Below are 14,572 nucleotides of genomic sequence, written 5' to 3'. Positions count from 1 at the left end.
TAGAATAAAGGACACAAACCATATTACTATGAAATTACTAATTTCAGAAAAATCATTTGAAAAACTCAATTCATAATAAAAATTCTCAAGAAACTTAAAAGAACTTCTCAACATGATGAAGGGCATCTATGAAAAACTTATGCCTAGGGGCTGGTGCTATGGCATAACAGGTAAAGCCGCCGCCTACAGCGCCAGCGTCCCATATGGGTGCTGGTTCGAGACCTGGCTGCTCCATTTCCAATCCAGCTCTCTGCTGTGGCCTGTGAAAGCAGTAGAAGATGGCCCAAGTGCCTGGGCCCCTGCACCCATGTTTGAGACCAGGAAGAAGCTCTCGGCTCCTGCCTTCAGATTGGTGCAGCTCCAGCCATGAGGGCCACTTGAGGAGCAGATGGAAGACCTCTCTCTCTCTCTCTCTCTCTCTCTCTCTCTCTCTCTCTCTCTTTCTCAGCCTCTGCCTCTCTGTAATTCTGCCTTTCAAATAAATAAATAAATCTTTTAAAAAAGAAGAAAAACTTACGCCTAGCATCATATTTAAAGTTGAAAAACTGAAAGCTGTCTCCTAAGACCAGGACTAATACAAGCATGTCAGCTCCTGAAACTTCTATTCAACATCACACTAAAGGTTCCAGGCAGTACATTAGACAAGAAAAAGAAATGAAAGACATCTAGATCAGGAAAACAAGAAATCTTTATTTGGAGACAACATGGTTCTGTATGTAGAAAACCTTAGAAAATACACACACACACACACACACACCTGTTAGAATAACCCAGCACAGCAAGGTTGCGAGATACAAGATCAATATACAAAAAAACGAATTTCTATATATGAGCAATGTACAATATGAAAATAAAATTAAGAAAACAATTCCATTCACAGTTGTATTAAAATAATAAAATACAACAGTTCCCACTTACCTATGGTTTTGCTTTCTGTGGTTTCCTTTAGTCATGATCAACCATGGTCCAAAAATATTAAAAGTAAAATTCTAGAAACAAAAATTCTGAATATCATGAGAAAATCTCTTGCAGTCGTACTCTGTTCCACCTGGAAGTTGAATTATCTCTGTGTCAGCTTGCCCATTGGTCACCTAAAGCTATCTTGGTGATAAGATCAACTGTTACAGTACAATATCCATGTTCAGGTAACCCTTATCTTACTTAGCAAGTCCCTAAAGCACAACAGTAGTGATGCTGGCAATTCAGACATACCAAATAGGAGTCATAAAGTGCCCCCTTTAAGTGCAAAGGTGTGAGTTTATCACAGGTATGTATGTGTAGGAAAAAAATACAGAGCATTTGGGTTCAATGTTACCTGAGATTCTGGGTATCCATCCAGGGAGGTCTTGAATAAGGGGGACTGCTGTACTTACAAATAAATTTATCAAAAGAAGTACAATGCTTTAACACTAAAATGTTCAAAGCTTTGCTGAGGAAAATTAAAGATCTAACTAACTGAAGAGATATTCCATGCTTACTGATAGGAAATCAATATTGTTAAGTTGGCAGTTCTCTCCCAAATGATATTTAGATTCAACTGATGAAATTTGTCAGAATTAAAATGAAATCACTTGTGTCAAACTCAAACAAATAAAGCCACAATGTTATGAAGGAGATCTGATATACATACACCTACAACCATCAAAACGGAAGTTTGCCAGAACCACAGCCTTGCACAAGGGCCACCACAGCCGCACACATAAAATACTTGCGCAAGAGTGTTTTTGAGTAAGTCTTCCGATCAATTGCCTAGACTGCTGCTACCTTGTTATTCATCCTAGTAGTCAAGGATAACTGTTTCAAAGCAGCTCAGATAATTCCCTTTATTTTACCTTCAAAAACGTCACCCTGTCTCACCTCCTGGAATACACACAAGCATTTACCAGGACACACACATTCCCACTGCAATGTTTATTCCCAAATAAACTTATCTAAGGAGAATCTGTTTGTTATTTAGGTTGACAAACTCAATCAAGATTCTAGCAGGCTTTTTACAGAAATTAACAAGCTGCACCTAAAATATAGATATAATAGATAAATTTAAAAAATATGGAAATACAAAATCCACTTTCCAGCCCCCCCCCCAAAAAAAAAAGTTGGCCGAACAAAGCTGGAGAACTCTCTATTTCTAATTTTTTTTTAAAAATTTTATTTAAAGAGTACAAACTTCATGCATTTTATATATACAAATTTAAGAACACAGTGATTCTTCCCACTCTACCCTCCCTCCTGACTACACTCCCACCCTTCTTCCTCCCCCTCTCCTATTCCCATTCTTATTTTTCACAAAAATCTATTTTCCCTATTTTTGATTTTAAAACTTACTCTATAGATAAGTCATCAGGACCATTTGGTACTGACATAGGGATAAACATATTGACCAAGGGAACAAAACTGAGAGTCAGGAAACAACCCTTACATTTGTGGTCAACAGATTGTTGACAAGGCTAGAAAAAGGAGAGTCTTTCCACTGAGGGTGCTGGCACAACTGGAAGGTCACAGGCAACAAAATGCATGTAGAGCCTTACCTCATATCTTATGCAAAAATAAATTTAAAATCGACCAAAGACATTGATACAAGAATTAAAGCTATAAAACTTTTGTAATAGAGCATAGGAGAATATGTTGAGATCTAGGTTAGACAAAGCTTTTGTTTTGTTTTTAAGATTTATTTATTAAAAGGCAGAGTTTCAGAGAGAGAGGGAGAGACAAAAAGAAAGGTCTTCCACCCACAGGTTTAATCCCCAAATGGCTGCAACAGCTGGGGCTGGGCCGAACTGAATCCAGCAGTCAGGAGCTTCATCCAGACCTCCCACATTCACGCAGGGGCCCAAGCACTTGGGCCATCTCTCTCTCTCTCTTTTTTTTTTAAGGTCATTAACTTTTTTTTTTTTAAGATTTGTTTATTTATTTGGAAGGCAGAGTTACAGAGAGGCACAAACAGAAAGATCTTCCATCCACTGGTTCACTTCCCAAATGGCTGCAACAGCTGGGACTGGGCTGATCCAAAGCCAGGAGCCAGGAGCTTCTTCCAGGTCTCCCACATGGGTGCAGGGTCCCAAGCACTTGGACCAACTTCTGCTGCTTTCCCAGGCACACTAGTAGGGACCTGGACCAGAACTGGAGCAGCCAGGACTCTGGTGCCGATATGAGATGCCAGTGATGCAGGCAGGGGCTTAACACGCTACACTACATGCTGGCCCCAAGGTAGTTTTTTTAGACAAGTCCCAAGAAAAATAATCCATAAAAGAAAAAAAATTAAAAAATTGGACTTAACCTAAATTCCCATTTTGGGAAAGAAAAGTAGGTAAAGGATACATGAGACATCTCTATACCATCTTTGCAGCTTCCTGCAAGTCTTTAATTATTTCAAAATAAAGGTTTTTTTAAAATAATGTTTGGACTTACAGACTCCATTAAGAAAATGAAAAGACAGGGGCTAGTGTCATGCTATAGCAGGTAAAGCCGCCACCTGTGACACTGCTATCCCATATGGGAACCAGTTCATGTCTCAGCTCCTCCATTTCCAATCCAACTCCCTGTTAACAGCCTAGGAAAAGCAGCAGAAGATGGTCCAGGTGTTTGGGACACTGCCACCCATGTGGGAAACCTGAATGAAGATCCGGGTTCTTGGCTTCCACCTGGTTCAGTCATGGCTGCTGCAGCCACCTGGGGAAGATCTCTCCCACCCCACCCCACCCCCATCTCTATACCTCCCTCTGTAATTCTGACTTTCACGTAAGTAAATAAACATTTTTTAAAAAAGAAAATTAAAAGACAAGCCACAGACTTGTAGAAAATGTTTGCAAATCACATCTATGGCAAAAGAACTATTCAAGGCCAGTGCTGCGGCTCAATAGGCTAATCCTCCGCCTGCAGCGCCGGCACCCCGGGTTCTAGTCCTGGTTGGGGCGCCAGATTCTGTCCCGGTTGCCCCTCTTCCAGGCCAGCTCTCTGCTATGGCCAGGGAAGTGCCGTGGAGGATGGCCCAAGTGCTTGGGCCCTGCACCAGCATGGGAGACCAGGAGGAAGCACCTGGCTCCTGGCTTTGGATCAGCGCCGCAGCAGCCATTGGAGGGTGAACCAACGGCAAAGGAAGACCTTTCTCTCTGTCTCTCTCTCTCTCACTGTCTACTCTGCCTGAAAAAAAAAAAAAAAAAAAAACCTATTCAAACTCAAGAAGACATTTTAATTTTAAAATAGGCAAAAGATTTTAATTTTTTAAAAAGATTTATTTTATTTATTTGAGAGACAGTTATAGAAAGAGGTAGAGACACACAGAGAGTTCTTGCATCTGCTGGTTCACTCCCCAATTGGCTGCAATGGCCCAAGCTGAGCTGATCCAAAGCCAGGAGCTTCTTCCAAGTCTCCCACATGGGCGGAAGGGCCCAAGACCTTGGGCCATCTTTTATTGCTTTCTCAGGCACATTAGCAGGGAGCTGGATCAGAAGAGGAGCAGCCAGGACTCAAACCAGTGCTCATATGGGATGCTGGCACTACAGGCTGGGCTTTAACCCCCTGTGCCACAGTGTTGGCCCTGACAAAAAGTTTTGAAAATATGTATCTCCAAAGATGATATACAAATTGCAAACAAGCACATGAAAAGATGCTTAATACCACCAGTCATTAAGCAAATGCAAATTAAAACCTTATGAGGGGGACTGGCGCTATGGCACAGCAGGTAAAGCCACCACCTGCAGTGCCAGCATCCCATATGGGTGCCGGTTCGGGACCTGGATGCTTCTCTTCCAATCCAGCTCTCTGCTGTGGCCTGGGAAAGCAGTAGAAGACGGCCCAAGACCTTGGGCCCCTGCACCCATGTGGGAGACCGGAGGAGGTTCCTGGCTCCTAACTTGGATCAGCACAGCTCGGGCCATTGCAGCCAATTTGGGAGTGAACCAGCGGATGGAAGACCTCTCTCTCTCTCTTCATCTCCTCTTTCTGTGTAACTCTGACTTTCAAATAAATAAATAAATCTTAAAAAAAAAAAAAAAACTTATGAAGAAACAGTATTGCAGCACAGCATATTAAACTGCTGCTTATAATGCTGGCACTGCACAGGGAATGCGAGTTAGAATCCTGGCTGCTCTGTTTCCTATCCAGCTTCCTACTAATGCTCCTGGGAAGGCAGCAGAAGATGGTCCAGGTGCTTGGACCCCTGCCACCCTTGTGGGAGACCAAGACGGAGTTCCTGGTTCCTGGCATTGGCTAGGCCCAGACGTGACTATTGTAGGCATTTGGGGAGTGAACAAGCAGATGAAAGATATCTCTGTTGCTCTGCCTTTCAAATAAATAAATCTTTTTTAAAAAGAAAATAAAACCATGTGAAGCCGGCGCCGCGGCTCACTAGACTAATCCTCCGCCTTGCGGCGCCGGCACACCGGGTTCTAGTCCCGGTCGGGGTGCCGGATTCTGTCCCGGTTGCCCCTCTTCCAGGCCAGCTCTCTGCTGTGGCCCAGGAGTGCAGTGGAGGATGGCCCAGGTGCTTGGGCCCTGCACCCCATGGGAGACCAGGAAAAGCACCTGGCTCCTGGCTCCTGCCATCGGATCGGCGCGGTGCGCCGGCCGCAGCACGCTGGCCGCGGCGGCCATTGGAGGGTGAACCAACGGCAAAGGAAGACCTTTCTCTCTGTCTCTCTCTCTCACTGTCCACTCTGCCTGTCAAAATAAATTAAAAAAACAAACAAACAAACAAAACCATGTGAGATACCACTTCACATTCACTAGGTGGCTCTGGTCAAAAAGATAGACAATAACAACAAGTGCTGGCAAGGATGCGGAGAAACAGGAGTTTTCATACCCCGCAAATGAGAATGTAAAATAAGACAGTTACTCTGGAAAAGCTTTTCTCTTTTGTGAAAAATAAAACAAAACTTTTGCATACAACTTATAATTCCAATCCTACATAGCTACTCAAGAAAAATACAACATATGTCCACACTAATGTTTATACACTAACGTTCACAGCAACAGTATTCATAGTAGTTGTAAAAAGAGCCCAAATACCCACCAACTGGTGCAGGGACAGATGTGGTGCAACATTAATGAGTTTCAAAAATACCACGGAGGGGCTGGTACTGTGGCATAGCAGGTAAAGCCACCGACTGCAGTGTTGGCTTCCCATATGGCCGCCGGTTCAAATCCCAGCTGCTCCTCTTCCAATCCAGCTCTCTGCTATGGCCTGGGAAAGCAGTGGAAGAGGGCCCAAGTGCTTGGGCCCCTGCACCCACATGGGAGACCCAGAAGAAGCTCCTGGCTCCTGGATCGGCACAGCTCTGGCCATTGCAGCCAATTGGAGAGTTGAACCAGCAGATGGAAGACCTCTGTCTCTCTCTCTCTCTCTCTCTTTCTCTCTGCACCTCTCCTTTTCTCTCTGTGTAACTCTGACTTTCAAATAAATAAAATTTTAAAAAAAGGCAAGTATTCTGGTGTGAGACTTAGGCATCTTAGTGTTATGCAAAACATCCACCCATGACCACTTTTTAATTTACTAGAATCCAAAATTAGTCTTTGCCACAGCCTGGGTCTCAGAGACACGAATCTGATAATGTGCTGTTATCTGCTGACTTTGTTTTAATGGAGTTGACATTCTTAGACTTTTTTTTAAAGATTTATTTATTTATTTGAAAGAGTTAGAGAGAGGCAGAAGCAGAGAGACACAGAGAGAGAGAGAGAGTCTTCATCTGCTGATTCACTCCCCAGATGGCTACAACAACCAGAACTGTGCCAATCTGAAGCCAGGAGCCAGGAGCTTCCTCCAGGTCTCCCATGCGGGTGCAGGGGTCAAAGGACCTGGGCCAACTTCTACTGCTTTCCCAGGCCAGAGCAGAGAGCTGGATCAGAATTGGAGCAGCCGGGTTCCCTAACCGACGCCCATATGGGATGCAGGCACTGCAGGTGGCAGCTTTACCCACTACACCACGGCACCAGCCCCCCCTTCCTTTTTTTTTTAAGGAGACTTTTTAATAAAATAAAACATAATGATTAAAACAGCATATAATGTGTTTGAGAGTAGCTTTCTTTTATCAGCCCTGATCAGCTGTCTCTGGTCTTTTCACGCTTAAGAAACAGAAGACTGAGTTCTGCCCTTTAGTTTTCTAAGCTCCTTTGATCTTGCTTCCTTGTAGTTTGACTCTGAACCCATATAACATGGATATTTAAAGAGGGAATGTGGGGGCCGGCGCTGTGGTGCAGCGGGTTACAGTCCCAGCCTGCAGCACCGGCATCCTATATGGGGGTTCTAGTCCCCACTGCTCCTCTTCCAATCCAGCTCTCTGCTATGGCCTGGGAAAACAGTAGAAGATGGCCCAACTCCCTGGGCCCCTGAACCCAAGTGGGGGATCTGGAGGAAGCTCTTAGCTCCTGGCTTCAGATGAGCTCAGCTCAGCTCTGGACTTTGTGGTCATCTGGGGAGTGAACCAGCAGAATGGAAGACCTCTCTCTTTCTCTCCCTCCCTCTCTCTCTCTCTCTCTCTCTCTGGCTCTACCTCTCTCTGTAACTCTTTCAAATAAATAAAATAAATCTTCAAAAAAAAAAAAAAAAGAGGTAAAGTGAAGTAATGAGATAAGGAGAATGGGTTCTAGATTCATTCAATCTTCTTTTGAGTCTTTCTCCCTAGCCAAACTTGTCCCAAAAGCAAATTATGCAAGAGAATATGTGCTTTGGACACCATCTCTCTGAGACTCAATTTTGTCTTCCATAAAATGGGAATGAAAAGAAACAGCTGCCTCCTAGTGATGTGGGAAGGTCGGTGGCTAGAGAGAGGAGTAGGGGTTGGAGAGCCTCCAGATCAGCATGACCCAGCATGCATGGCTCCAGACTGCCCATGCAGCAGGCACCGCTGGTCTCCCACAACAGCTCAACCTACACCACCCAAACTCCCTTCCTTTTCTGTTCACCCCCAAGACCTCCCTTTTTGTGCACTGCCCAAACCCACCTTCTATGCACCAAGCCCCCCCTCCCCGACCTTTCCATGTGGTAGAAACCACAAGTACGGCTGTAGTGGAATGAGAAGGCCATGCCAATATGGCCACTGGCAAGCGAGCGTCAGTTACTCAGGAATGGCTTTGAAACCCACCTGGCAATGGAGCCTGCCTGGCAACAGGCTGTAATTGGTTAGGGCATAGACCACCCCTTGACTGGATTGGCTGCCTTGGCTATATAAGCTGTTGTACCAACTGAAATAAATGAGTCTGCGGGCTGCTCACCTCTGGCGCGCTTTCACCCGACTCCTGGGGTCTGTGTGGTGACTCGGCGCCTCTTGCCCCCACCACGCTCCTCCTGTCAGAACAAATCAACCTCAACATACGGCAATGTCACAAACATAGAACCAGTGCCGGCTGGAAATACCCAGTATGGCTGCAGGTTGTGTCCCCACCATTATAATGATGGGAGTAGAAGTGCCTCCCATGGTAATTTTATTATCACTATATCTCATTTATTATCACTATAATAAAATTACCATGGGAGGCACTTCTACTCCCCTGATGCACTTGACCCCATGACACTTCCTAGAAAAGGTCTTGGAAATGGGCAGTACTCAAACCCTGCTCCCAAATCCACCCCTTTGAATACTCAGTTAAGCCCACCTAAGACACCAACCCTTCTGCTTCCCAATAGCATAAAAGGATGGCCTGAATCTTGTTGAGAGGGTTTTAGGCTTTTTTATTCATTCTGCCTCTCTTGAGCTTGCCTGCACTTACTTCTTGAGTATGCACTTTTCCTTTACTTTAAATAAATCTTGCTTTCTTGTAGACCTTTATGCCTCCACCTTGAAACCTTTCATGCATGCGGGGAAGAGTCTGGAATAAGCTCAGCTGAGGCCTGTTGCCCACGACAGGGTGGTTGTCCAGATTGAATGAGGTAAAATCTCAGAAGGATCTGGCACGGAGTAGCTGGTAAGTGACTTCCTCTCCTATATTCACACACACACCCCACTCACTTCCACATGTGTTCACGTACACACACATCGTCTATCAGAGAGAAACAGGGCCTTCCCTTCCCATAAGAACTCACCGCACCCTGCTCTGTGTCATTCCTTTTCCTGTAATGTATAAACTTCTGTCTCACTCTGAACAAATAAAAACATCACTACTTTTCTACCGTTCTTTCTGGCTCTTAGACATCTGTCGTTTTTCCCTATCTTCGCTGAACACATGGGCTTTATAATTGAAAGGGAAAATGTCAGGGCATAAAAGCCTATTTTGCTTTGCTTGTTCATTTTCCAAATTTTAAACCCTTGATTTTGTAGCACAACAGAAATCCAATTTAACCTAGTCCACAGAAAACAGAAATTCACAGTTCAAAATTTTTGCTAATCTACTTACAATTGTTTCTGGGCTCACAAAGCCCATAGAGTCTAACAAAATGTTTTATTCACCTCTACAGCCATGTTCAAAATTTGATTTCCTCCAGCAGTGATGTGTTTTCTTGAAGATGGGCCTTCACTTCCATGGGTGGACCCTGTCTTTTTTTTTAACAGGTTTATTTTTTATTTTGGCTCATAGTTCTTTTCTTTTAAGATTTATTTATTTATTTGAAAGGCAGATTTACAGAGAGGCAGAGTCAGCGAGAGAGAGAGAGAGAGAGAGAGAGAGAGAGAGAGAAAGGTCCTCCATCCGCTGGTTCACTCCCCAAATGACCACAATAGCAGGAGCTGTGCCAATCCGAAGCCAGGAGCCAGGAGCTTCTTCTGGGTCTCCCACATGGGTGCAGGGGCCCAAGGACTTGGGCCGTCTTCCACCATAGCAGAGCTGGATCAGAAGTGGAGCAGCTGGGACTTGGACTGGCGCCCATGTGGGATGCCGACACTACAGGCAGCAGCTTTACCTGCTACACCACAGTGCCAGCCCCGACCCTGTCCTTTGTCAAGGACCTAAATTCAATGTACCTTACAGCTCAAGAAACTAGAAAGTAAAAACAGTCCATGGTATAAGCACTGGAAATCATAAAACTCGGGGCAAGATATCATGAGACTACAGCTGCCCCCGAAGAGCTCTGTTAGCAGGCGTGGTGGGCCCATCTACTCGGAGTGTCTCCAGATAATCAGCCTCGAGTAGGAACTGCCTGAAGGAAACAGTCCTTTCTTTCCAGCAAGTAAAGGAGACAACAAGAAGACATAGTTCCCCAAAGAAACTGCCTCCCTGTGAAGCAGTCTGCTAGGATTTTTACAGCAAGGCTTAGGGAGTGTCCAGGATGCAGAAAGAGGGAAGCAGAAAGCTCCTTTCTGCGTAAGCAACACCCATCTTCACGAATTATGGGCTCAAAACTGACTCAGACTGGCTTCTTGCAGCTTTCATTGGTTGACTGGTGATCTGGTCCCCTCCAAGTGCAATGTTGCAAGATAAGCCTTCCAGGAACATCTTCTGAAAAACACACCCTGGAGAGGAAACCACTTCAGATTCTCTGTCCCTGTTCTAGTGTCCCTCTCTTGGCCGAAATCCCTCACTCCTGGCTACAGCTCCTCAGTGGACCTACAGGGCAAGCACTTTCTTTCTGGCTCTTTAAACTACAAAATGGTCTGCAAGGCATTTTCAGAATCAATAACTCACTCTTTTGAAGACTTCTGATTAAATTACAAACAGGAGGAGATATTTCTAGAACGTTCTAGGATACCATAGAACACAATGCCTTTTAAGTAAGACCAGAGGCAGAGCCTTGGGCCTTCCAACGATGCCCAGTGACAAGAGCAATGAAAACCAAAGAGAGAGGGAGAAAAGACTTCTGATTGGCTGGAGTGATGTGAGCCTGAGTATCTTAATTTCTATTCCAGGTCCTTAACCCCACAGAGATAAGAATTCAAAGCAGAGGCATACATGGGATTTTATTTAACAGTAAGGGAACAAATATACATTCACATGAGTGTGGGCTGCCCCCCAGGGAGAAATACCCATGATGAATGGGCCAGAGGGTTGTGCATGAAAGACAGAAAAAGAGAGTGGTACCTCCAAGCGTGGTCTGTGGTGCAGAGACCTCTCCCCTGTTTCTAGGCTCTTTTTATGAGGTAGCAGGTGGTACCTTAATCAGGTAAACAAATGGGGTGAGATCTGAGCACTCACCCTGGTTCCTGAATGAGACAGGTGCATCCTGGGAAGGTGGGCATATCGAGCCAACAGTTAAGGAGATAAGGTTACAGGATTGCAAGAATTCCTGCTTGCTAAACTTTAACTAAATGCCTAGTTAGCCCACATCAGTTAGGGAAGCCTTCACAAATTAATAATATTTATGCTGAGCCTTAAATAATAAGAATTTTGAGGGACAAATGTGAAGAAGGACTCTTTCCTCCTCACCTGTGAATTTGGATTGTTGGAAGATATCCCTGTAAATTAGAATATTAATTGATATCACAGGTATGAGTTTTAATCTATAAATTGGTAGATAAGAAATGCAACTTTATTTTTTATATTTTAATTTCACCCTCCCAGTTCTCATTATGCTAAGGGTAGTGGAAACTTAATTTTAGTAATTGCTGGCTGTCCCTCTTTCTCTAGTGTTGTATCCAAGTTCTGTAGGGTAAACAATACCAAGGAAGCGGGGTTGGGATGACAGTCCCTGACTGTTCTCGGCTGGGACTGAGCAGAACTTCGGTCTCATTCGTAGAGCCCTTTTAGGAGTCTGGCTCTCTCCATCTGCATGGTGGACGTTCTTGGTTGCTGCTCCAGGGTCTATTTCACCCTTCTCCATTCTGTAGCAAACAGGTGATTGGGGTGGGATTGACATAAAACACTACCCCTCCACTTCCCTACCACTTCCACTGGTAGATTCCTGTAGGCTCAGGATCATCCACCTTCTTGCCTTGATGGCAATTTCTTAGTCATGGTGATTCTTTTCAAGGTGAGAATATAACTGAGGTTGGTCCAATCTGAAGCCCAGGCACGTTTTTCCATGGTTGGGAGAAGAGCAGTTCTCTTCCTGAACAGGCAGAAGGGAGGCCAGGAACTGACACCAGCATTTTGCTATCAGAAGTGGGGTCAGCCTTAGGACAAAGCCAACGCCCAGAAGAGGACCACAAGGGAGCCAGTGCCTGATGAAATAGCTCCTACCTCTGAGCTTTTATTACTGAGCAGATAAAACTGAATTACGGTTTCAATCAGTTTGAATTGGATTTTCTATTAACTTTCATCCAAAAGCATTCTAATCAATCCAGACTATTTCAGTGACACTGTGGGTGCATTGGAAACAGTCTGGTTTTTCCGGATTCCCCCAGGGCTCAGAGAACTCAGAGAGGTTGTTCAGGTCTTAGCTGCTAGACATAACACATAGTTTCTTTTTTCACTTTCTTGCTATCTCCTAGGCCTCTACAAAGAAGAAGTGACACAGAAACCCTCTGTTTTTATATCTCACAAACCTGTCTGAGAGGCTTGTCAACCTACACTCCATACCAAGAACTCAGCCTGGTGGGAATCAGGTCCCTACCACCCATTCAGCAAGCTGTGGGCTCCCTTCCTGCCTCCACCTCTTGCCCTGCCCCAAGGCTTCCTCTTCTCATTGCAGAAGGACCACAGGTGCTGTTTGTTGGAGAGAAACCTGCACATCTGTTACCCCCAGTTAACTGTCTCTCTCCTCTGAGTCCTCCCAAACAAGCTAAGACCTGAAGGGTATAATCAATTTACCACCAGCTTGCCCTACAAAACCAGGCCTTGCATTTGTGATAAGGTATTCCAGATATTAAATCACCAATGGGCAGACACCCTCAAGAAGGCCTCCAGACAGGCCTGACACTAATTACTGAACTGTCCTGTTTCAAATAATGACTACAAAGAAATGAAAAGGAGCTGTACCTTCAGTGCCTAAATTTACTGAGAGATAACTCTACTGTTTGTATATTCATCATAACATACACAATCAACACACACGCTTGTTAATTTAAAAATTATTTGGTCTTTTCACTGCTGTCATAGAATTTAACCTACAGATTAGGTCTTATTTATAATCACAATGCCTCGATTAAGAAAGAATGAGACTGGCATTGTAGAGTAGGAGGTTAAGCCACCGCCTTAATCCAACCTATATGGGTGCCAGTTTGTATCCACTTCAGATCCAGCTCCCTGCTAATGGCCTGGGAAAAGCAGCAGAAGATGGCCCAGGTGTTTGGGTCCCTGTCACCCTCTTGGGAAATCTGGATGAAGCTCCAGGCTATATGGCTATGGCCTCCTGGGAAATGAACCACCAGATAGAAGATCTCTGTCTCTCCCTCTCTCTCTCTGTAACCCTGACTTCCAAATAAATAAATCTAAAAGGGGGGGGGGGTGCTATTCCTATTTCACAGAAGGGTAAACTGAAGTGCAGAAGAAATAATCAATGGAGGCTCAGGAAGTGAAATGCTTTCTCCAAGGTCACATGGCTAGCCCCTGGTAGTGCTAGATCTCCCAATACCTTAGTTAGTCTGCTGCACAATCTACCATGCCTTAAGGGTTTCCCATCAACCACTATACTGTTTATTGAGTAGCCCTGGAACCCAAAAAGAGAAGAAAAATGAAGGTTATAATAAAAGAGAGTAATTAAGACCTTAGAAAAGGCACATATCCAGGGGCTGGCACTGTGGCGTAGTGGATGAAACCGCTGCCTGAAGTGCTGGCATCCCATATGGGTGCCGGTTCAAGTCCCGGCTGCTTCACTTTTGATCTAGCTCCCTGCTATGGCCTGGGAAGGCAGTAGAAGATGACCCAAGTCCTTGGGCCCCTGCACCCATGCGGGAGACCCAGAAGAAGCTCTTGGCTCCTGGCTCCTGGTTTCAGATCGGTGCAGCTCTGACCATTGCGGCCACTGGGGTGTGAACCAGTGGATGGAATACCTTTGTCTCTCTCTCTGTGTGTGTGTCTCTGTGTGTGTGTGTGTGTGTGTGTGTGTAACTCTGACTTTCAAATAAATAAAATAAAATCTTAAAAAAAAAAAAAAAAAGAAATGTGGAGCCAGGGGTAATCAGTGACACACATCATTAAGCACTCACTGCGTGCCAGGTGCTGGGAATGCAAAACGAACCAGCCATAGTTCTTTCTTTTAGGGAACTTGATTCTCCATAAAACAATTTTAATATTAAAAACAAATTTTAGGGTCTGCCGCCTGCAGTGTCAGCATCCCAGATGGGTACCAGTTCAAGTCTCAGCTGCTCCACTTCTGATCCAGCTCTCTTCTACAGCCTGGGAAAAGAGTGGAAGATGAGTGGGAGACCGGAAAGAAGCTCCAGGCTCCTGACTTCAGACCTGCTCAGCTCTGGCTGTTGCAGCCGTGTGGGGAGTGAACCAGCGGATGGAAGACCTCTCTCTCTGTCTCTACATCTCTCTGTAACTCTTTCAAATAAACAAAATAAATCTTTAAACAAAAGAGAGAGAATCTCTCCTACACTGTTCACTCCTCAAGTACAGCCAATGCCCCAAATGGTTGGGCTGGGCTGGGCCACACTAAAGCCAGAAGCCAGCAACTAAATCCAGGTCTCACATGTGGGTGGCAGGGAGCCTGAGCCTTTAGTGCTGCCTCCCAGGATATGCATTATCAGGAAGCTGGAGTCAGGAGCTGGAGCCAGGGACTGAGCCCAGATATTCCCACATGGGACATGGCCATCTTAACCACTAG

At 44.9% G+C, this 14,572-nt stretch overlaps 1 protein-coding gene and 1 long non-coding RNA gene across 2 annotated transcripts in view; one reads left to right on the top strand and one right to left on the bottom strand.

Moving 5' to 3' along the window:
* Positions 1 to 670: 670 nt before the first annotated feature.
* SDHD (succinate dehydrogenase complex subunit D) overlaps positions 671 to 14,572 on the bottom strand; it is a 65,710-nt gene continuing 51,808 nt past the window's right edge. Inside the window, exons 3-4 of the mRNA XM_089334016.1 lie at positions 8,209 to 8,281; positions 671 to 989 (exon numbers count right to left, since the gene is read on the bottom strand). Coding sequence (XP_089190142.1) covers positions 915 to 989; positions 8,209 to 8,281 — 148 coding nt within the window. The 3' untranslated portion in view covers positions 671 to 914. The remainder of the gene's footprint in view (positions 990 to 8,208; positions 8,282 to 14,572) is intronic.
* Positions 8,756 to 14,323, top strand: LOC138850634 (uncharacterized). Its single transcript, XR_011390670.2, has 2 exons — positions 8,756 to 8,898; positions 14,053 to 14,323. It is a non-coding gene; the product is annotated as an uncharacterized LOC138850634 (long non-coding RNA).

This window comes from Oryctolagus cuniculus, chromosome 1 (genome assembly GCF_051225735.1).
Source record: "Oryctolagus cuniculus isolate XC-2025 breed Fujian yellow rabbit chromosome 1, ASM5122573v1, whole genome shotgun sequence".
NCBI classification, from domain to species: domain Eukaryota; kingdom Metazoa; phylum Chordata; class Mammalia; order Lagomorpha; family Leporidae; genus Oryctolagus; species Oryctolagus cuniculus.
Note: the sequence above shows the minus strand (reverse complement) of the source record. Positions and strands in the feature narration are given on the sequence as shown.